We start from the raw sequence: 22,393 nt of genomic DNA on the forward strand, positions 1-22,393 counted from the left end.
TAGTTTGTTGTATACATTGTACAAATCATAGTTAATTTTGAAGACAGCCACCATGTCAGATTGCAATAGTGACTTGGCAAAAGTTTATGTTAAAATAGGAAACACTTAATATCTTGTAATGAAATTACAGTTGTCTCATCCCTGCTTCCTTGTAAATGCTGTTTTACAGTACATGAATACATTTTTATTTTGCTGGAAGACAGTTTATGATACACAGTTACTTGAATTCATATACTGTAGTTGAAGGCAGTGTTAGTCTTGTTGAAATATATAGATGTCAGCTGAGATTTAAAGTAGTGCTGCAAGTATAATAATGCACTATTTGTATATATATTGTTTCTTTCCAACATAGGTGCTATTCGTAACACAGAACCTCTTGACTATGAAAGGAGTCATAATCACATTCTGTCAGTGGTTGCATATGATTGTGGTATGAAGCAGTCTGTCCCTGTCATGGTCACTATCAAAGTGAATCGTATCTGCAAACTTGGCTGGAAAGGTATGATTTAAATTAAACCCTATATGAAAACAGTTTAATATATTTAATTTAAAAAGTTAATTTATTATATTTAAGTAGATTTATATTTTTAACTGTGACTGCCTCCGAGTTCTAGTGGTCGAGTTCCTGGCTACAGATCCAGAGGTCCTGGGTTCGATTTTCGGCACTGCCAGATTTTCTGAGAAGTAGTGGGTCTGGATTGGGGTTAACTCGGCCTCGTGAGGATAATTGAGGAGCTATTTCAAGGAAATAGCAACTCCGGTATAGAAAACCGAAATTAACGGCCATGGGGATTCGTTGGGCTGACCATGTGACACCCTCTATCCACTAAAGTTGGCACTAACTTCACCAACACGTGGTGGATGCTCAGTCAGTATAGTTCACTTGCAGATTCAAGCCACGGAGTTTGTTTGTTTTGATGACAGGAGTAGCCCCAACAAATACTGATCTGACTGGTCTCTTGTTAACATATTGTGGTATATAACATCCAGAAAGCAGAAGCTTCATCTTGGAATCATGGAAATGTTACGGAGGCGTCCATTGCAACATAATGCCTTGTTGAACACAGTTCTTTGACAACACCAATGCACACAACAGTCTGGGAACTGTTGGAAACAGTGTTTTCTAGCCAGTCCACAACAGCTCAATGCAAGTTAGTATTCCAGAGCCAGTGCTGGGGAATCAGCCACAATGAATGCGTTAGGTAGAATCTGTGACGAGTGTCAGAATCCCAGTAATATGCCTTTGATGACAGATGCAGTAAGAAACCAAGCAAGAGTGGTATAACAGATTGTAAAATTATACTGAATACATGTAAACAATGTAAACATTTACAGATAAGAGGAATCAGTATCCAGCTGGAACCTGTAGTATAGTCACTGTCACATGACAATATACTCGTATACAGGGTTTTCATAAAAGAATGGAGAGATTTAGTATGTCTATTAACCCTGTTGCTGCATGCTGCATATTCAACTGAGTTTAAGCAGTTATACCTGGATGGTATGATCACTCTTGGCTGGACATTATAGGAGCATCTTGATAACCTGCAGAAAGCATTCTAGGGATTCCAAGGCGGTCACCTCAGATTGAACCCTGAGAAGTGCCACGTGTTCCAGAAGGAGGTATATTCTTCAAGTGCTCAGAGATTTTGCACTCTCAGATTTCCTCATGCTCTGTAAGAGCCTCGACCTTAGCCAGAGCCAGAACCCTCTAGATGAGGCCCTCTTAATATATGTTGGTTCTTCCTTTGCAGAGCCATATGTCATAGGTCTTTGACCATCCAGCTTAAGTATTAAAATAATGTTCTCTTCGCTTGGGCTGCTGTCAGTGGGATATCCCAAACACCTTTTTTCATTCACAGGCAGGGACATTTGAGCTCCCACCATTAGTGCCATCTGTATCTGCAGCCAGGATACAGTCTAGCACTGTGTTTCCCTCAGAAGAGGCATCTTCCTGACAAGCCTCTGCTGCTGGTCAGACTTTCCTTTTTGTTGTACAAGATGCTCACCCCCATCAAGAGACCTCTTTCACTCTTCCCTTCATGGGCTTCTCATCAGGGCCCCCAGAGATTTGATGGCTGCTTCTCTCCAAAGCAGAATGGCCAACATCTGAGTGTTATGATGTGGGAAAAAGATTTTCTTGTCTTGGATTGCTGATGTTAGGGTGTCTACTGTCATTCACTTGCAGGAACACCTGACCTACACCACTGTTGGTTTCAACTGAACCCACAACTGAACTCCAGCCAAGGCCTCAGCTTGTTTGACAAGAACATTTCTATACTGGCATGCTTCATTGCTAGGCCATCCAGTTGTTTTTTCTTGATAGTTAGATTACTCACCTCTCAGTAAACTGTATCATCATGCCCTAAGTAGACCCTCCGTGGCTGAGTGAAGAGTTTAGCGTCAACGTGTATGCAAGCAGTGTGGGACATCAAGATGTGTTGTCACAAGTACTGAAGGTCCAGGAGCTTGTAGTGGCTTATTACAATAGGAACGTGTTCATGGCTGAGAGGAACTACTGCATGACCTGGTGGGAGTTACTGACTATTCCGAAGATGGTGGAACACTTCCACTAATACCTCTATGGACAAGAATTCCACCGGGTTCTGACCACTCCTCCCTGACCTAGAAGAAGAGAGATCCTGCTAGGTCAAGCATCTCCATGAATGCAGTTTAACATCCAAACATTTCCAAGGCCAGAAGCACTGTCTAGAATACTTTGCTTGTAGACATGTGCTAATTGCCAGAAAGTCTGGAGGTGTAATGTAATGCGGCTGCCACCACAGATTGCTGGGATCATGCTGTCCTTACGAGGGAGCAGCTGCATAATGATGCAGAGCCAGTTCTTACATACAGTGGAGGTTGGTCAGCATCCTGAGCAGAATAATGTTGCCAGCCACCGTCCCATGTACAAGAACTATTGTGCTCGGTGGAACTCTCCAGTAGTGAAAAATCGTGAAAAATCAAACATTTTGATATCATTATTTGTATTATTTTGTACTGATTATAGTCATTTCTTTGCTAATTAGGTATCCCAGAAAGGATTGACTATGCCCCAGGAACAGGCAGAGAAGATCTGTTTCCAGATGCTGAATTGGAACTGTGTGATGTCCCCTGCAGTGTTCACAATGTGGAGACAAAATTGAACTTGGCAACCTCTCACATCGGCAAGGGTTGTGATAGGGACACGTACTCAGTACAGAGTCAGCGCAAGCTTTGTGGTAAATTGTAGTCACTTTTGAATTGAATATTTTATGTACTGCACATTGACTTCAACACCAAGGTTTGTATGCAAGGTAATGACTGTGAAATAAGAGAGTGGATTTCAGAGAATGAGTTCTATGTGCCACGCACTTTGTATTATTTTTTCTGAGATGCCTTGTTCAAAATGGTTGTCATTGGGTCAGTGTTACTTGCATAAAAATGCTAAATTTCCTTGCAGAATTCACACCTCTGCATAATTTACAATGGACAAGAAATTTGGGGGGAAAAAATTAAATACCATGTTTTTACCACCAACTTCTAGCCACAAACTCTTCATGAAATAGATGTGATTATGAGTGGATTACCAGCACTGAAATTTATATATTGTCACATGTATGTGTGACTAAGCGAGGTTTTGGATTGGATGTTGGATTTATTGACCACTTATACACGACTTGGAACTACAAGCAATTACAGTGCCACCACTAATATCTACAATTCACACATCTCCAAAGTACCCACTAAGTCTTTTCCAGCCTGCTGTGTCTTCACCAGCCAATCCCTGGTAACAGCTTCTAACACTGGAGATTCTTCATCTTCTGCACTGAAGTCCTCTCTGAATGGCAGCTCCCTACCAACTGACTCTTTTCTTCACAGCGTCCCATATGGAACTGACTTGATTGCCCCATTTGTCTTATAACTCCTCAGCACAGCCCATGCTGACAAAACAGTTCTTGTATCCATTGCTGCGAGAATGTGTTTACTGATCCATTCCCTAGCAGCAGCCATCTGTTAGTAAGAATCTGTTGGCTAGCAACAGTAATCATTCCATTGTCTGTTTCATGGCCAGTGCCTAGAAACAAATTTTGTTTCAGAGCCATTAGCTAGCAATGGCTGTTTCTGTCGCTCCACACTTCTTGCTTTGAGTAAATATACCACAATATTATCATTTCAAACAGTCAGGTCTAAACATGTGATTTTTGGCAAGACCATCAGTCATCTTTGAAGTTGTGTTGATGGTTGTTAAAGTAAATTTAATAGCATAGAGTGCTTGTAACATGACATTCCCCGGATGTTCCACCCTCCCATATTCACTGTCTGTCTCACTCCTGCTTTCATGTGTCATACATGGGGAAATATAACAGTTACAAATGCTGGGTATAAATTGTGCAAAAAGGAATGGAGAAATTAATTTTTCTGACTTTTGCAGGCATAATTTTCCTAACCTCGCTATATTGTTTAGAGTAGTTGTCACATTTTACGCACGCCAATATTCGGACCCAATATTTTAAGTTAAAAGAATTATCAAGAGTAAGTGCAGTATAATTGATAAAGGTGAAGTTGTCCTTATGCGTAACTGATTAAGTACAGTGCCATGAAGATGTATGTTGGGGGATTGAAGCTGTAGTTCCATGCATTATTAACTTTGGCACTAGCTGGATGTGAGTCATCAGCTTCACACCAAAACATTTTATCCCACAGGGAAGAAGACCCTGGCACACACGACATTGGATAGGGATCCCATTCAGCCCATACCCACACTCTGTGGTGGTATATAAACAATCTGAATAGTTCACTTAATTTTCTTGTGGATGTTCATTTAGAGACATAACATGCATGCTGTTATATAAGATCAGTTATTCCATCATAAATATTTTATCTGTTTCCTGTGAATAGCCACATTAAAAGTAATAAAATTGGGTGAAGTAGAAATAAAAGAAATATTCCACTTTTCTAGCTTAACAAAATGTACCCACAGATTGATTTGCCTTTAATTATTGAATGATGATTTGTCAAGTTGAGTGAACCAGTATAAATTTTCCATACATTTCTTGCTTAGGTCCTTGGTGCATTTTAATAACTTCTTTTTACATACATGTGCCAGCTTTAAACTAATTAGGCACATACGATTTCCTTTTCAGGAGCCAGTATGGATAGTGTAGATCTGCTCCCCAGTCCTGGTATTGGTTCTGAGTGGACCAAGTCTCTTCCTACTGACGAGGGCCGTGAGTCAGACCAAATTTTTGAATTTGATGGTGCTAGCTCAGCTGTTGCTATTCCATCTGATGTGCTGGATCACAGTCTTGCATCAGTATTCACAATTGCAACATGGATGAAACACAAGCAACACCCTGACCAGGACAAACATGTCAAAGAACACATCATTTGTTCTGCTGATGACCACAGTAAGTATCACTTCTATTTGCCATTTGCTTCATTATTTTCAAAATAAGTAGTTCACTCCTTATAGCAGAATCCCTCTCGGGAAGGTAATAGTTACTCAGGAAAATCCTCACCATTCATGGAACCTGCTTCCATGATTTGATGCATAGTAGTAATGTTCGATGTGGAGTACAGATTACGAAGTTCCTCATTATGCAATTTTCCTGCCCTCTTATTTTCTTCCTTAGATCCAGGTGCTGTCCTGAGCAGCCTGTTCTCAAACACCCTATGTCTTTTGATGTAATTACCAAAAACTGCCAAAACAAAGAAATTGATTGTAACACCTCATAATAAATCCACTTTTACCAGCACATTTTGGCTATATGTTATCATTAAGTAGAATGCAGATGCACGTCAGTTAAATAACTGTCATTACACCATATTACGGATATAAAAAGTGAGACCAGTTCCACGTCAGATCAACAGTTGACATGACTGCTAGGATTTCAGTGAAATTCTGTAGGCCTTGTCTTTCCTATGTCATTTCAAAATGTATTACATTTTGTAGTTTGTCTTTAACTTTTCCCACACTGATTCACTATGCATATACCTCTGGTCATGATTAAGATAGAGAATTCATTCTCTTACCAATTAAAATGTCTTAAATCTAGCCTTCATTTGGTGTGCCAGTCATAATGCATTAAGGCACATTAACATTTTGACTTGACTTGACTTAATGAAAAAACATATAACTAGATTTATGAAAGTTTCTTCAAAAGTGTTTTGTGGTTTCTGAAGTAGATTTTTGCCAAATTACATGTTACATATTTGTTTATAACTACAGGTTACATACATGTTGTCGTTAGTCACATGGATTAATGACTACAGTAGACGGCTTTGGTAGTACAGTATTAATAAGAAAGACAAAAGTAACTTGGTGGCTTTAGTCATTACACTATTAAAATCATTTTTTCATTTAAGTAAGGAATATTACCTATATAGGAGTAGCTGCTTCTAGTCTGTGAATCCTGGTTTCTAGTTTCTCAGTGGTATGAAAGGATTTCTTTTCAGTGATAATATATGTGCAACCTGTTTCAGTTTCTAAGTGTACTGTTAAATGCCTGGTGGAAAGATTTAATGGGGCCAGAGGGATATAAAAATGTTAGTTGAATATCACTGTTATTCACTTCTAAAACACTTGCGAGGTACTATTTTCTGTCATGTTTGCAAGTGACAAATCCTATGATGTCCACTTGATGCTCTTAATCTTGCATATGTATACTATGTGTGTGGTACTGAACACATTTTCATTTGAAAACACTTTTGTCTGAACTTCGCTCTTTGAGGCAGGAGTTTATAAAACATATCAACTGGACATTTGCTTAAATGACACACACACAATTTTACACAACCCAGTGTACGATGATATCATCACATCATTAGATGACACCAACCCTGCTTAGCCACACTAAGCAGACCATTCATCCTCACTGTATTCCCCCTGGTCACACACCACATCAGCACGATGACTCACCACCACAGAGAACTGCTCCACACTTTTCCTTCTTTGTAAAATGTCATTATTCTCTTTTCACACAGAAATTGTAACTTACTAAAAACAACACTTTTTACAGACCCCTGCCCATCTCATACAATAGCAGACAGTCACGTGAAGATCTGACCACCAGCTTCAAAACCTCCAAAACCACTTTTCAGGGATGTTATCTTAATTTTTAAGTCATAATGTAAAATCTGAAGTATATTTAATATTACATCAGATCCAACCACTTGTAACTAGCAAAAAATATTTTATACTACCTCTCTAGTTTACATGTAGTCTGTCACAATTTATGTCTTTCCTCAAGAACCACATGATGATGGCCTTTTGTATATAAAACATTGCAGATTGATAAATAAAAATGTTTGTGTTACAGCAACCCTTCCATTTATGTTGGTAAGCACCGCAAACAGGATGCAGCACTTTAAGATTTGTTTAGTGCCTGTAAACATTCGAGCTTTTCTGTACCTCCCTTTAAATTTTGTTTTCTCTGTTACCTTCAGAAGTACAGTATTCAAAGGTGACTGAGGGTGTCATTACAACATCCACTCATAAAGTTGCCTTGGTGTCATGATCTGCTTCTCATATGGGTTTTGCCCACTTGCCTTTCTTGCTAGTCTTTTGTCCCACCAGTCCAATCACATGCAGCTATAATCTCAATAAGGTATTACTGTCAAGTTGATGAGTCCTGTATGCTATTTAAATTACTGAATTGTGTGTAATCATTGTTTCTTTTATGAATGTAGTTGTAAAGTGACTAGTTCTGTGTTTGGAACTAATGTATGCATATATGATATGTTCTATATCTGATGGCTTTGGTGGCCAATTAGGATTTGTGGAAGTAAAATAGATACAGATACAGAGACATTGCAAAGAAATACCACTTAGCATCCATACCAAAATCATGTCCATGATAATGGCAGTTTATAAAATTTTTGCTGTTTTTATGATGTGAGGCTACGTTGTCAGAAAACAGTAAATATTTTTATTGAAATATTCACATAAAACAGAGAGCTTGAGAGATGTAACTGTGGATATGTTTTTAGTGGATTGTGTTTATGGGTTATCTTGTAGCATTTGATGTGTGCTTACACGGTATGCAATAGGAAAGCATTGTAGTGAAGAAGTCATTCTATGTTCTCCTAGTGTGAGATATGTATTTACATCCATACAGAACTACAGATATAGCTTCAGAATGGAGTCTTCTTGTTATTGCTGTTGCTGCTGTTGTGTAGAGGTAGTGTTTAAAATCTGTGATTATTTTAGTTATTTCTAGACTGAAAGAAATTGTAGATACAGACATATCCATTATCATATCTTATAAGTTGAAGGCAAGAGCTTTTGTAACATTAGCCTCAAACAGGAAAATAATTCAGAACTGCACTATAATTATAGTATGTGTATGGTATCTGCCCTCTGAGTACATTTCATGTTTCAGCCCTAATAGTAATCAGTATTTCCATTCTTATCAGCTTGCCATGCAGAACATGAAATTTCATGGGCATAATAAGTGTGGTATATTTTGTAACACATCTTACTAAGTTTTTTAGTAATACATGAGGCCTAAACTGTGACAAACTGAGCATATATGTTGAAGGAATTTCCTCTACTTTGGATCACAATTTCAGTTAATGTTCTACCAGTGATTCTTATCGAAATATCATGTGTCTGGAAGTTATTACTGTTTAAATTAACAGAATATTAAATCATGTTGCATTATCTTAATTTTACAGAGATGAATCGACACCACTATGCATTGTTTGTACGCAACTGTAGGCTGATTCTTCTGTTGAGACGCGACTTTTCAGAAGGTGATCTGAACATCTTCCGTCCAGCAGAGTGGAGGTGGAAACTACCTCAGGTAATATACATACCATAGTGCTTCATGATGTCTCTTGAAGGTAATGGAATGAGACTTGGTATACTTGTACATTGTACAGACAAGTATTTGCATACATGTTATTTTGTGTGGGGCACAGTAGCTAATGAATTCGCAGATAACTGTCTCTTCTTGTGGTACCCAATCACATGCCTTCATTTTGTAAAATTGACATGAAATATATTTTTTAAAATTGTTATCATAGTCAAAATAGCTATTTTCTTTCTCCACAAACACCAGCTATTAGTGTTGTGATTTTTTGTTGTAGCAATTGTATTGCCTCTGTCTTCAGGGTAAAAGTTTCTCCAAACACTTGTTGTTTCTCTTGAAACAGGATGGTACTATTACTGCCCAAAGACTCACTTGTAAATCAGTATTGTGAAAATCTAAAAAACAGTTATGTTTTGTTACCTTAAACTCAAAAATTTGCAGGTTTGTGACAATGAATGGCATCACTATGCAGTGTCAGTGAAGTTCCCTGACATCTCACTTTATGTTGATGGTCAGCTATTTAAGGCTGAGAAGAAAAACCCTGAAATTATTGATGACTGGCCTCTGCATCCTACAAAGGGCATTAACACTACAGTTACTGTTGGAGCTTGCTGGCAGGGTATGTGAATTAACTCTGCAAATATCACTTTCCCTTTTGAATGTTTTTATTGAACCAGGCACTCAGTACTAGTGTATTTGTTTAGGACACCTGTCTCCAATTTGGGGGCATTGAATTTCCAGCTCCCCCATGTTGGAGAGAGATTTTTCAATATATTGTGACATAATGCCTGAAGAATGCAGCTATTTCTTGGTTACATATATGCTTGCAACAATAAAAGAGATTGTTGGGGGTGATGTCTTCTATGCGGTCTTTAACAAGGCTGTGTAGCAAGAGCCTTCGGGTGAACAGATGAGCCAATAGGAGGCCATGAGTTGCAGTTGAGAGTGAATTGGAAGCCAGGTGACATCCAGCAGGACCTGAGTGCAGAACTAGAAAAAGCTCCATTGTTAGCACCCATAACCAAGCAACAGCTGGTGAAGATATAACAGACTGAGACGTAGTGTGTGCTGTAGTGATCTTTTAAGTATGTAGTTTAGCGGTAGTGTTATAATTACTTTTAGTTACGAGTTACAAGGGTTCAGTAAATACAATTACCAGTCCAAACCCTGTGTTGAGTCACTAACACATGACTGTGTGTTTATAAATGTGGAAGTATAAATCAAATTGGTATTGTATGAGGGCTATTCAGAAAGTTTTTTTTTATCTTGGAGGGGGGTGAGGCAGTCTGCTTGGTACATCGGCCATTCTCTGGCCTTTTGTACCAGCCCTGAATGATAGATGATGAATGTGAAGCTGTCAGTGGAATGAGAATTGGCAGGGAAACTGAAGCACTTGGAGAAAACCTGCCCTTGGCTCAAACCAATGGCACTGCGGTGGGAAACCAGATACTCCCTGCCTGAGCTATGGCGTAGCCTGTTCAGAAAGTAACTTCCATTTATTGTAGGCAACTAATGTAGTTGTGGAAGAGAACTCATGCATACAAGGTAGTGTCACATGAATTACTGCCTTGTAAACCATCACATAACTGGTCACATAGTGTTTGTTCTTGTCTCTGAGAGTGAATTATGATTTGTCCTGCAATTGATAAACCCTACAGATATGAAATTCATACTGTCATTTGCTTCATGCTTCATGCAATTTACAATATTCTGTGCCCCAACTATGAATGAAATTAATCATGTTTATATGATACAGGATCTGACAACAAGATGAAACATCATTTCCGTGGCTACCTTGCTGGCCTGTCTGTTCTGCTTCACAAGAATGAGAAACCTGAGGTGCTGAGCTGTTTACACAAATGCAAAGAAAGTCTGGAAGTTCCAGCTATGGAACTACTTGAACCTGGCATGGAGCTCCTAACGAACAGTGGTGAGTGGCTCCAAATCGTACTTGGTATGGATTGACGGTAATCCTCCACTCACTGAAGTAACAGAGCTTTTAACATTTAACCCGTTGGCGTGGTTTGACGTGTATGTTTCATCAGGTATTTAAATCGTCTGGGGGGGTTCGACGTGTATGTTTCGTCCAGCTGCACACCTATGTTATAACGCCCATAATAATTGATGGTTTTGCTGTAGATTGTTAGATTTTTCGCTGGCCTGTTGTCAGTAGTACAGAGTATAATATGACACGTCTTTATCTGCGCTAAATCATCGTTACATATGCCTGTCTTGCAGCAAAGTTCCTGTGGCTCTTGCTAGCGGTTTCACCATTATGAATGTCGTGTTTTCTTTGCTACGAAGTTATAAACAGCAGAGACGTGATATGTGCTGTGTTTATAATATCATATTGCCCTGAGCTGGCCACACTAACACACTCAATTGGAATTCTTAGAATAGGGATGTCCAAACATTTATTCTTGCAAGATCGATTGATTTCGCACAGTACAAAGGCCCAGTTCTTAGAAAAACGCCACAATTTAAGGCAGAACACTGTGGTCACCCCCTGAGACGATACGGATGTGTGTGGGGGAGGGAAAAGAACTCATTCCTTCATGTNGCTCAAATTCTAAACAAACTGCTTCCATTGCCGAGATACCGGCTGCTCATATTATAAGGTAAGGTTATAAAACCACCTTTTTAGATCATTTTAGTGAAAGTTTCATGTTCCTATCTCATAGAATTTAAGAACAATGATGAATAAATCATTTTCGAGCAAAATTTAAATGGACGGCTGAATATATTACCGCCAGAGACGCGGCCGCGGAATTTAAATGACCGCGCCAAAGGGCTAAATATATCTGGCTAGCACAATATGGTGTGTCCATGTTATGTCTTATAGGTAGCCAGCAGATACAGATTGGAAACTTGTGTAATGTGTAGTATGTTGAGTATTAGAACACTGTGGCACTGTACACTTTTTCTAGTTGTCACCTTCATATTTACTGGTCTCTAATTTACACAAAATGTATTGCAGTGAAGTTCTTACAACAGTTTCTCCAGAGGACTGGTTGTAAACAAGAAACTTAACAGATTGGAATTTAATGTTAAGCTAAATACTGGGCAGTGCATAAAATATTGCTCCATTTCTTTTGTGTGTTAAACTCTGCACAGTGTTAATAAACAGAATGCAGTGGTTCGTGGAGAGCACTGGATTTGGCAGTCAAATTCTGTTGCCAATCTGGTAGTCACATCGTAGCAACATAGTTAACAAGGTGACAGTCAATAGGAGGCTTACTGTTGCATCCCTCCCATGTTTTGACAAAACATCATACATTAACACACACATTTTTGTGTATATTTTAGTAGCTGGTGGGCTCCTTCAAAATAAATTACTTGGACACACTGGACTGTTCTAAAAGGAGGGTACATTTACTGAAGTGGAAACATCTTTGTGCTCCAAGTATCCATAGCTGAGAGAAGGTGAACACTTTTGAGGGTGGCAGTGCAGTAAAGTCCAAGCAAATGAGCAAGAAAAACTGCAGCATAATTACGAATGTCACATAATTCAGTTCTGTGAAGAAAGTAAACATTTTATGCCCTATGCTTTAATGATAGAACCTTATGGGCATAACATTAAACATATGAACTAATTGACCACATATCAAGTGAAATGCAATCACGAAGTGAATACGTATATATTTGTAGCATCTCACAGTGTTTTTGTATTACATAGAAGTTGAACCCCAACTTCTGGAATGAAAATTGGAATAAACATTTAGTATGTGGGTAAACACTTTCACCGTCATTTGGCAGTTATATTGCAGGTAATTAAGATTTTCATTTGTTTGTTTGCTGATAATGTTTTTGCAGACCTGACTGAACTCAGCATTGAGGGTGACAACAAAACAAATTTGGTGATCCTGGTAAGGAAAGTTGGCTACACGAATACCCGTCAATTTCCAACACCTGGCAGGCGTAATTTGCATCTGTCAACAACTGTCACGTGAGTTTCAGTTGACACTGCTTTTTCTCTTTCCTGAAAACCCAAGGTTTTAAAGTAATGCCTTTGGAATACTTCTCCAGAATACAGAAAAATTCCATATATTGATGAAGAAGACATTATTGTTTATACAGTAATATGTAAGTAACTTGCTACTAACAAGCTTGTCTTCATCACAAAATTCAGTCTTATGTATTATCAGGTTGATGAGAAATGTATTGTCCAAACCTATGCTAAACATGAATTGTGGTATTTAATATTTCAAAATAAGTATTATTTTCCAGGTGTGAGCGTGGTCGGCCTGTGAAAGTACCTAGTGTAGAGAGTTATGTTATGGTGCTTCAGCCCCAGCAACCTAGTATTGATATCAATGGAACAGGCAATGTGGCACGTGAATATGAAGATTTCAGGCTTGGAGTCCGGGTTTTCACAGATGTACACATTACTGTTGGTCAGGTCAAGGGCCAGAAGCAGTGGAAACATGGTATGGAGTTTTGTATACTCATGACCCATCTACTTTGAAATTGTGTTGTAATAAACATGGTATACTATTTACTTACATAAGTCATGCCACTGCCTAATTTATGCACCCCTTCTTTTAGACAAGAAATATAAGAATGAAATGAAATACCATGTCTTTCTTGGTTGCAAATTCTACATTAATGAAATATGAATGTAAATAATTGATCAGGTAATTTTGCCCTCCCCCCCCCCATGCATCCTGTTTTGTTATAGTATACCGTTCTTTATTGGAGTACGTCATAACACAACAGTTGCAGTGCAATCTGTATTCCCAACAGAATGGAAAAAGTACATTGTAAGATGCGGGACTGGCCAAACAATTAATGTCAAATAATACTACATCTATACCACAGGCCTCCAAGCAGATTACTACGAGGGTCATACTGAAAGTCATGAGCAACAGTTTTTTTTAAAGTAACATGCTTTATTATTGAAAAACCAAATACACTACCTCAGTCTACAGACCTTTCTTTATTTTTCCACATAATCACCACTTCTTTGTACACATTTCTCCCAGCGTTCTGGGAGTTTGAAAATTCCCCTTCTGTAAAATTCTGTTCCAGCCACCTAAAGACACTGACGCGCTGCTTTCTGAATTGCTTCCCTTGTCTCAAAATGTCCACACAGCTGATCCTTCACAAATCTGAAAAAATGGTAGTCTGAGGGTGCCAGATCAGGGCTATAGGAGGTGTGTGGAAGAACTTCCCACCCCAACTTTGCAGTTGCTTCCAATGTGAGGCGAGCAGCATGGGGGCGAGTGTTGTCATGCAGGATGATGATGTTTCGTCCCGGACGTTTATCACGCAATGCACGACGGAGCTTGTGCAGCGTCTGGAAATAACGAGCAGCATTGGTGGTTTACCCAGGTTCCAGGAATTCGGCCAGAATAAACCCTTCTGCATCCCAGAAGACTGTGCCCATCACCTTCGCAGCTGATGCACTGTCCTTGCCTTCTTTTTTGATGGAGAATGCAAATGGTGCCATTCCATACTCTCGTTTCAGGCTCGAAATGGTGAAACCAGCTTTTGTCACCTGTCACAATACAGAGCAAAAAATCATCGCCTTCGTGTCGATATATCTGCAGCAGTTCTGAGGTGATGGCTTTTCGCTGACCTTTGTGGTCTTCGGTCAATAACTGTGGGACCCAACGAGTACAAACTTTCCTATAGCCCAGGTTGTCAATCATCTCCTGTACTGCACTGTGCCCTATTCCAAATTTTCGGGCTATTGTGTCCACAGTCACACACCTGTTATCTTGAATGATCTCATCCACTCTTTCCTTGTTGTGTTCAGTTGAAGCTGTTTGAGGACAACCGCTCCGAGGCTCACCTTTGATGCTGGTATTCCCATCTTTAAAATGTTTCACCCATCTTCAAACACTGCTCGCACCCATGCACACACTTCCATAAGCATGCTGGTGAAACAGCATGTCGTTGTTGGCCATTTTGTTAGAAGTTATACTGGTCATGTGATGCAAGCTATTGATGTCACAAGACACTCAAGGTTAACACAACAGCTGGTTCCACCTACCACCTTAGTCTCTTTCATCTGCTGTTCCCAGGTTGCATGCAAAAAGAAGTTGCTCATGACTTTCAGTACGACCTACGTATATGTATACAAGTCTAGAATATACCATTATGTCTGCAGGAATATAACAAGTGCAACAACTGATTTCATGATATGTAGTATCACATGAAGAGTTTTTAACCATATTTTACTCCATAACTATCGTTTTTATAATAATTTTATAGTTCATTGTATTTTTATACCATGTATTTTGTAATGTAACACCTATCAAGTATCCAGCATTACTATCACAATTGCAGTTCAGTAGTGTGAGAATATAGTAGTCATATGTTTGCCTGATGATGGCTTTAAAAACCGAAACATGTAGCTGAGGTAATTTTAAGCTTGACCATCATGTTGTGTTACGATGGACTCCAATAAAGAATTGCCTTTATATAATCCATGTTCTCTGTTTATACGTTATAGTTCTAAACCGTGCATGTTGACGCTTCTGAGATAAAAAGGCAGCCATTTACTCTTGATTGGCTCAGAAATACAGGCCTGGGGACTAGCCAGTGTGGTTAGGGTGAGAGGCACAACTGTGGAGTAACTCATGGTCAGGGGCATTCATATTCATTTTGCTGCCAGTGCATGCACTGTGGGTACTATTATTAGAATGGATTGCTCATTGTATTCTAAGTAAACACTAAATGTTTGGTTGTCTAAATATCAGATGCAGTGGGTAGCCCAAATCATAGACCATCAACTTAAGTTTACTTTAACCTTACATTGAAGGAGTCATATTTTATTTTTAACTGTGTTTGATTGGCAAAATGTATATTTAGTTTCTTTGAAAGTACTGAAGTAAATACTAAGATATGATCTGCAGCAGCATTACATTTCAGTCCAAGCTAGTGCATCTGAATTATTAATAAAAATGCATGGACTTAGGACTTGGAAATGGATTGATCTTATTCTGAAAAGTTACAAAAAAATTGGAATTCATGGCTGTTTATAACAAAGTTATGGAACTATATGAAACACACAAATGCACTGTGTAGGTACAGTGCAATTTAGTATGTTAAAGCAGGTGGTACATATAGTAACCACTGGGCTTTAAAGGGTTAATAATGTTGTCTCTGTTACTTCTGTTCACAGTTTTCTTTGCTCATTTCTTTTTCTAGACCTTTAAGATAGCCTAATGGCACTGAAAATTCTTCATCAGTCATAGTAGTTGAGGACAAGCAAAAGTTCACTGGTAATGCAGAACATATAGTACTGTAAAATTAAGTATAAACATCCACCCTACATCCCTTTGTGACTAGGGGTGGCTTATAATGTTGGCCATCATCAGCACGCATTTGCTTTTCGCTTTGTTGCTTGTGTTGAGTGAGTGATCTGTACTTGGCTGCACTTTTAGGAAATTGAAGGGGAATCTGTCACAAAAATTATCTTCGTCGGTGGCATTGCCCTGTCAAATTCGCTGTGTGTTGGATGCCTTATTACATACAACATAGCCACAGGCTTTGTAACATTCGATTTATCTTGTGTTAAATTAACAGAATTAGGGAGTTAAGATAGAGTTAAAAATGGGGAAATATAGCAGTTAAATAATTGGATTCAAAATGGTGGTTATGAATTATGCATAAAAGGCATGAAGTCACTTCCCCCCATCTCATCTTTTTATCAGTATTATGCAACCATAATTTTCCTGACCTCAGTATCATGTAAAATTATGCTTTGAAGAGTACTAATTTACCCATGTAATTCATGCACATAAATTTCTGAGCTAGAAATTTTTGGGGAAGGTGACCTTTAATTGTATTTTACATAAAAATTATATATAGGTAGAAATATTATCATGGGATTTTTCATCTCAGTATTCATCAAGGAATTTTGTGGTAGGATCCATAGGCATGAATATCCATACCATGATGCCACATTGCATTCAGCTTTTAAATGCATTTATCAAAATTTTATCAAAGAGATATTTCAACTCAGTGTTCATCAAGAATTGTCATGGAGTCCATACACATGAATATTCATACTATAGTGCCATATCACGTTCAACTGTAATCACCACAATAAAGCATGTAATATTAGACTATAAAAATTAATTTAGCGTATTTTGTGTACCACTGCTTTGAGACATTTTTGAGAGTAAAAGTGTGTAAGTTATGCTCTTGAATAATATAGTGTTCACATATTTTACACAAGCATAATAAATATTTGGTTGAAGATTTGCTAATACAGTAATATCACATTGGTAACCTGTAAGTATATTTCAGGAGAGCCAGTGAGTGTCATTGAGAAACAGTTGGATTCCTGCACTGTTTCTGTGTATCCTCCACTGAATCCTGATCATGAGACAGTGACTCTGCCTGAAAACATGCTGACTCAGTTTGGAATTGTTGCTAAAGTTAACAAGGATGGTGTTGTTGTTTCTGGAGCTGACATGATCTACAATTATGAACAGGTATGTTTGTAGCAAATAACACAATTGATTCTTAGTTTAATGCTGTTTAGAGGAACATTTTTCTTTCTGTTTATAAGTATCAAATTTTCTACTGCAAATGAAAATGGCTATTGTTACATGCATGTTGTTGTAGGTGGCTCTTCTATAATATACTACTTAAAAACATAATTTAGAAAACCATAACATTATAACATCCTGATTAATGAAGATCAGATGTCCAAGAGTAAAAACACCAGGTTTTTATTATGTGAGTCCTGGGGTTATCACCAGTCCTGCCAATATACAATTTTTTTTTTGTGGAAGCATGAACTTTGGAAAAAACAGGACTCCAGCCTCCCATCATGGTGCAAAGCACATTTTACTCTCTAGATTCCCTCTGCCAGCTTTTGTTCTTATGTCTTAACTCTTGAATCTTCAAATCAAGACATGGTACCAGAGAACAAACATTCTGTTCTAATAGTTAAAGAAACAATCTGGAGAGTACATAAATATTTGTGCTCTATAAATAAAAGAATAAGAACAAATTCTTACATGTGGTACATTTTTACATGGAAATTAAAGATAAGTCAACTGCCAAGGATTAACAGAAAGTAGAAAACTTTTTCACATTATTTCAGTTTTTATTCATGTGGTTGGATTTTATTGAGTTGATGGTAGAGGTAGAAGGTAAGGTAAAGTTGTCCCTGAGCTTAAGTAATTAAGCACTACACCATGAAGACATAGGGGGGAGTGGATGTATGAATCCACATTTTCTTGACCTCTGCACTAGTTAGAGGTACCCATTCGATAGGAGGCTAGGTGGGCCCTAGAACCAATCTGAATGACATGGAGAACAGAAAATTCTTGTCCCAGTGATGGGTGGGAAAATATTTGTTACTGCCCATATTTTACATAAATGTTGGTATTTACATGGGTTGTCAGTAGGTGGAAATGTGACTGCCCCAACAATTTACTGGCATTGCAGTGAACCTGTCTTGTCAGAAGGTGTTTGTATTATAATTTATCAATTAATTTTGTTTGTGTTTGGCAGGTGTTGCGTCAAATTCAGTACACCAACAGGAAACCTGCTTATTATCTGAACCGTGTATTCAAGCTTGCATGTTCAGAATTGAATGGCAGATTCATGAGCAATGAATATGTACAAACAGTATGTATTATAGTTTTAACTTTAGTTGCCCTATCTGTGTTCGTAACACAGTTTGTGTACAATCATTATTTTATTGTGTAATATTAATGGACGTATAATTAAAATATCTAGACAGATAATAGGATACAGGGATGGTTGGTTGGGGGCGGATGTAGATGTTATTGAACGCATACTGATGCGTTCCATTTTGTTGTAATTCATAGTGTTCCAGGTTTGATATAATCAGAACACAAGCAGTTCTTAAAATATTGGAGTTTGTTATTCATTTTTTAAATTTTCTATTGAACGTCATGAATTTAAAGAGCAGTGGACAATGTCCGAAGTACCAACCATATTTAACCCTTTCCAGTCATCACATTGTTAGAAATTTTTGCAACCAGGACACGAAGGTGATTTAAATTCCTGCAGAGCCAATGAGTTAACTGTTGTGCCAAAAATTTGGTGCAGCAAAGGCATAAAGTGAAAGCAAAAAATATACTTTGGGTACAATACAGGAAGACAAATTTTATGCTTTGTAGGGATGCATGACATCCGGTTTATGGATAGAAGTACTTGCCTTCATATTGGGGAAAGAGACATCACACCACCTATTCCAAATGGACCTTGGGTTAGCTGAAATTCCACAATTTTGTCTCTCACCTGTTTGTTCTATAAGAGTGTTATTCAAAAGCTCATCAATGAAAAAAAAACTAAAATAATCCATGGGCTCAGCATCTAACAGAAGGGTAAATTGTGGCCCTGCATTCTTAGTAAATGTGAATCCCTTGGGTTTCCATCACTTCTTGTCACCCATCAACACTTGCACCAATTGTTTCACTCTCACTTTGTGACTTTTTGTTGCTCAATTCTTTATTCACAGTTTCTCCTTCAATTTCCAAATCCATCTCGTCATTATACTCAATATTGAGTTCTTCATTTACCTTCATCATCCACATCACACAGAGGATTATATTTTCGTTTTCTGAAGCCAGAAGGGCCAAGTTTGCTGGAATGTGATGCCATGCCACTACCATATGACACACCATAAATTATATAAACAGAATTTGCTCATCAAGGAGTTCAAATTATGACTTCCAGATGGCAGAAGAAATCAAGCAAAACATTCATGAATGCAGTGGCATAGTATACAGTAGCCACTAGCAATTTATGATTGACATATGACCAAAGAAATGCGAAAGAAGATTTGTCTTATCATATTGTCACGTGTTGGGTATATGTCACGCGAAAAATAACTTCATGCCGTCTTGGATATAGCGAATTTACTCCACTCGCTCTTACATTTATACAATTCACAGTTTCACAATTACTACAGTTCACAGTATCACGATTACTTCTCATGCTGGAGTTACTGCCATTCACTCGTAACTCCATTCTCACTACTCTAGTAACTCTCTCACTGACAAATACTCCTGTTATGTAGCTTCCGCACTGACAACACAGAAAACAGTTATGTGATAGCTTTCACTGTTGCATGACATCGTGTTTACCGATTGCTTAGCAACAGTTGCTGCACGGGCTCCCCTGTTGCGTGACGCCATGTTGATGGGCAACGCCACATAGCGAACAGCACGCTTTGGCTCGGCTCGGCATGGACAAACACTGCTTTCCTTACTGTTTTGTAACTTGGCAACCCACCGTTTATCAAGGGTCTGTCTTTGTGGTAACTCGTTCCACCTTCCGTTGCCCAGCAATGGTTATACATGTCACAATATATTGGCATTTGTCTGTAGAAGTATTGTCACCATGTCAATTATATACCAACATAATGACTGGAAAGGATTAACTCCCCCCCCCCCTTGGCACTACAACTCTAGTGGGCCTAGGCCTGCCTCCATGAACTTCCGTTCACTTCGGTTTTTCTAGATCTTACACAGACGGTAGGACTCCTTGGGTGAACAGCTCGTTGCAAGACCTCTACCTGTAGACAAACTCAGAAAAACGCACACAAACATCCATGCCCTGAGTGGGATTCGAACACACGATCCCGGCTTCCGAGCAAGCAAACACAGTGCATGCCTTAGACCGCTTGGCTACCGTGACTGGCAAGGATTAACATACTTCTGAGAAAGTTTCCACAAAATTTAATTTGAAATATTGATGTGCAGTTGAGTTTCATTCTCTGCCTGTTCAACAAGAATTCCTGTGAAAATATTATTTAAAGAAGTCTGAATTGCATTTTGATATAGAATTCCTGCAGTTTAAGTAAGGGTTTATAATAGGATTAGGAGTGCAGCAGAACTGATTTATTTCACAACCATCATTACATTTAACATAACATGGTTTGAATAAGATGTTTATGACATTGCATTTTATTTTTGTAATTGACTGATGAAGAGAACCAGGTATTTACATAGTAGTTTTTGCATGCAAACTTCATAAGATTACTTGACATTTTAACTCTTCATATCACCTTGAATTTCTCAAATGATGGTTTATAATGTAACTAAAATTCTCACCCTTAAGAAGCACTACGACAAAGAAAATATTGAGATGCAGCAAAATTCAACAACATATTTGTGAGAGTTACAGTCTGTAAACAAATAATATATATATATATATATGTCCTCATCAAAATTTCTGCCAAAATGGATCAACTTTCTGTGAATCTATATGAATTCTCTGTTTTTAAGCATCCTGTTTCATTACTATATCTAAAACTGTTTATGTACTACACAATCCATCAACAACACAACAAATTGTTCCTTCTTTCTTACACTTTCATTTTTGACACAACATGTTTCAACCTTAAGTGGCCATCTTCAGGTGTCTTACTATGCTAAAAATGCTACACTGCACTAATATTGTCTATTCGTCACTTATGCAACTGCACGCTTCATGATTTAAAACGTCATAATCATAGTTGGTATGCGCTGTAGTTCACTTAATTTAAATTTTGTAAAATTCTTATTACACCTCACACATGGTGTCAACTGCCTTTGATCTGCATCCCTTTCTTCAGATGTTCTATTGCGGCAGCCTGTTTTTTTTACTTGTAAGCCCATTGTTGTGTCCAGTAAATCCAATTACAAATCTAAACCCCGTCTGTAGTCACTCTGCCATGTGAAAATTGGTGTCTGGACATTGGCTCATTATATTGCCATACTATGGAAATAGGACAACTGATGACACCTGCTGGCTGAAATGAGTGCCATGCAAGGAAAGATGGATTCATATCAAGAAGGAATGAAAACAAAGAAAGTATGGAAGCCAAGGTAGAGGCCAATAACAAGAAGGTTTGCAGTTCTTGTAGAAAATGTGTGAACTAGTCAAGAAGGGATGAAATCAAAGGTAGGTGCTCTTGTCTCCCAGATGGATATCCACCAGGCTAAGACAGAAGCTGACCATGAGGAGCTGGTGTCTGCAGTGAAAGCCAGTCAAGAAAGGATGGATGTCAGTCTTGAGATGATGGAGTCCTATCTATAAAAGATAGAGGGGAATCAGGAAAAAGTAGAAATAAGGATGGAAGCATGCCTAGAAGAGATGAAAGTGGAGAACATCGGAGCACTGGAGGACCAATCAGGGACTGGTCACGGAATGCTGGAACCCACTGAAAAGGTGACCTAAGGGATGGATGTTCAAGTAGAGACGATGGTCACAACTGAAATCATAGTGTCATAAGGAACCAAGGTCTGAAACAGCAGCTATGACTGGGAAGCAAGAGAAATGTCAGCGAGGCCCTGAGACACCATAGTGCTGCAGGTCGTCAAGCTAGCAGCTGAGTCTTCCATCAGGATTCGAACAGTGGGCTTCAACACTGTGGAGGGCCCAGCCATCGCCCAAGCTAAAGAAGAGACTGCACGCCGCTTAAGAGCCAGAGATGTTGGAGCACCGACCACTCTTGTAACTTTTGCCCACACCAACCGGAAAAAGGAGAAAGGTGTCATGCCTGTAGGCTGCTCGAGATGAATACCGTTAGGAGGATGTGGCATGTCTGCTGTAAAGTCATAATTGTGAATCCAGTAAAGACAGCCATTGCTAGGGATTGGCTCCATAAATGTGCCCAT

General features: G+C 38.6%; 1 protein-coding gene across 2 annotated transcripts in view; it reads left to right on the forward strand.

Annotated features, from left to right (window-relative positions):
* The window catches only part of LOC111865239 (calsyntenin-1), a 51,128-nt gene that overhangs the window by 15,689 nt on the left and 13,046 nt on the right, over positions 1–22,393 (forward strand). For both annotated transcript variants that reach the window (XM_023853136.2, XM_023853135.2), the window contains exons 5-14: positions 353–499; positions 3,030–3,221; positions 5,127–5,390; positions 8,659–8,786; positions 9,237–9,414; positions 10,552–10,725; positions 12,609–12,741; positions 13,023–13,222; positions 17,055–17,242; positions 18,273–18,389. In XM_023853136.2, coding sequence (XP_023708904.1) covers positions 353–499; positions 3,030–3,221; positions 5,127–5,390; positions 8,659–8,786; positions 9,237–9,414; positions 10,552–10,725; positions 12,609–12,741; positions 13,023–13,222; positions 17,055–17,242; positions 18,273–18,389 — 1,721 coding nt within the window. The remainder of the gene's footprint in view (positions 1–352; positions 500–3,029; positions 3,222–5,126; positions 5,391–8,658; positions 8,787–9,236; positions 9,415–10,551; positions 10,726–12,608; positions 12,742–13,022; positions 13,223–17,054; positions 17,243–18,272; positions 18,390–22,393) is intronic.

Source organism: Cryptotermes secundus, unplaced genomic scaffold, assembly GCF_002891405.2.
Source record: "Cryptotermes secundus unplaced genomic scaffold, Csec_1.0 scaffold614, whole genome shotgun sequence".
Taxonomy (NCBI): domain Eukaryota; kingdom Metazoa; phylum Arthropoda; class Insecta; order Blattodea; family Kalotermitidae; genus Cryptotermes; species Cryptotermes secundus.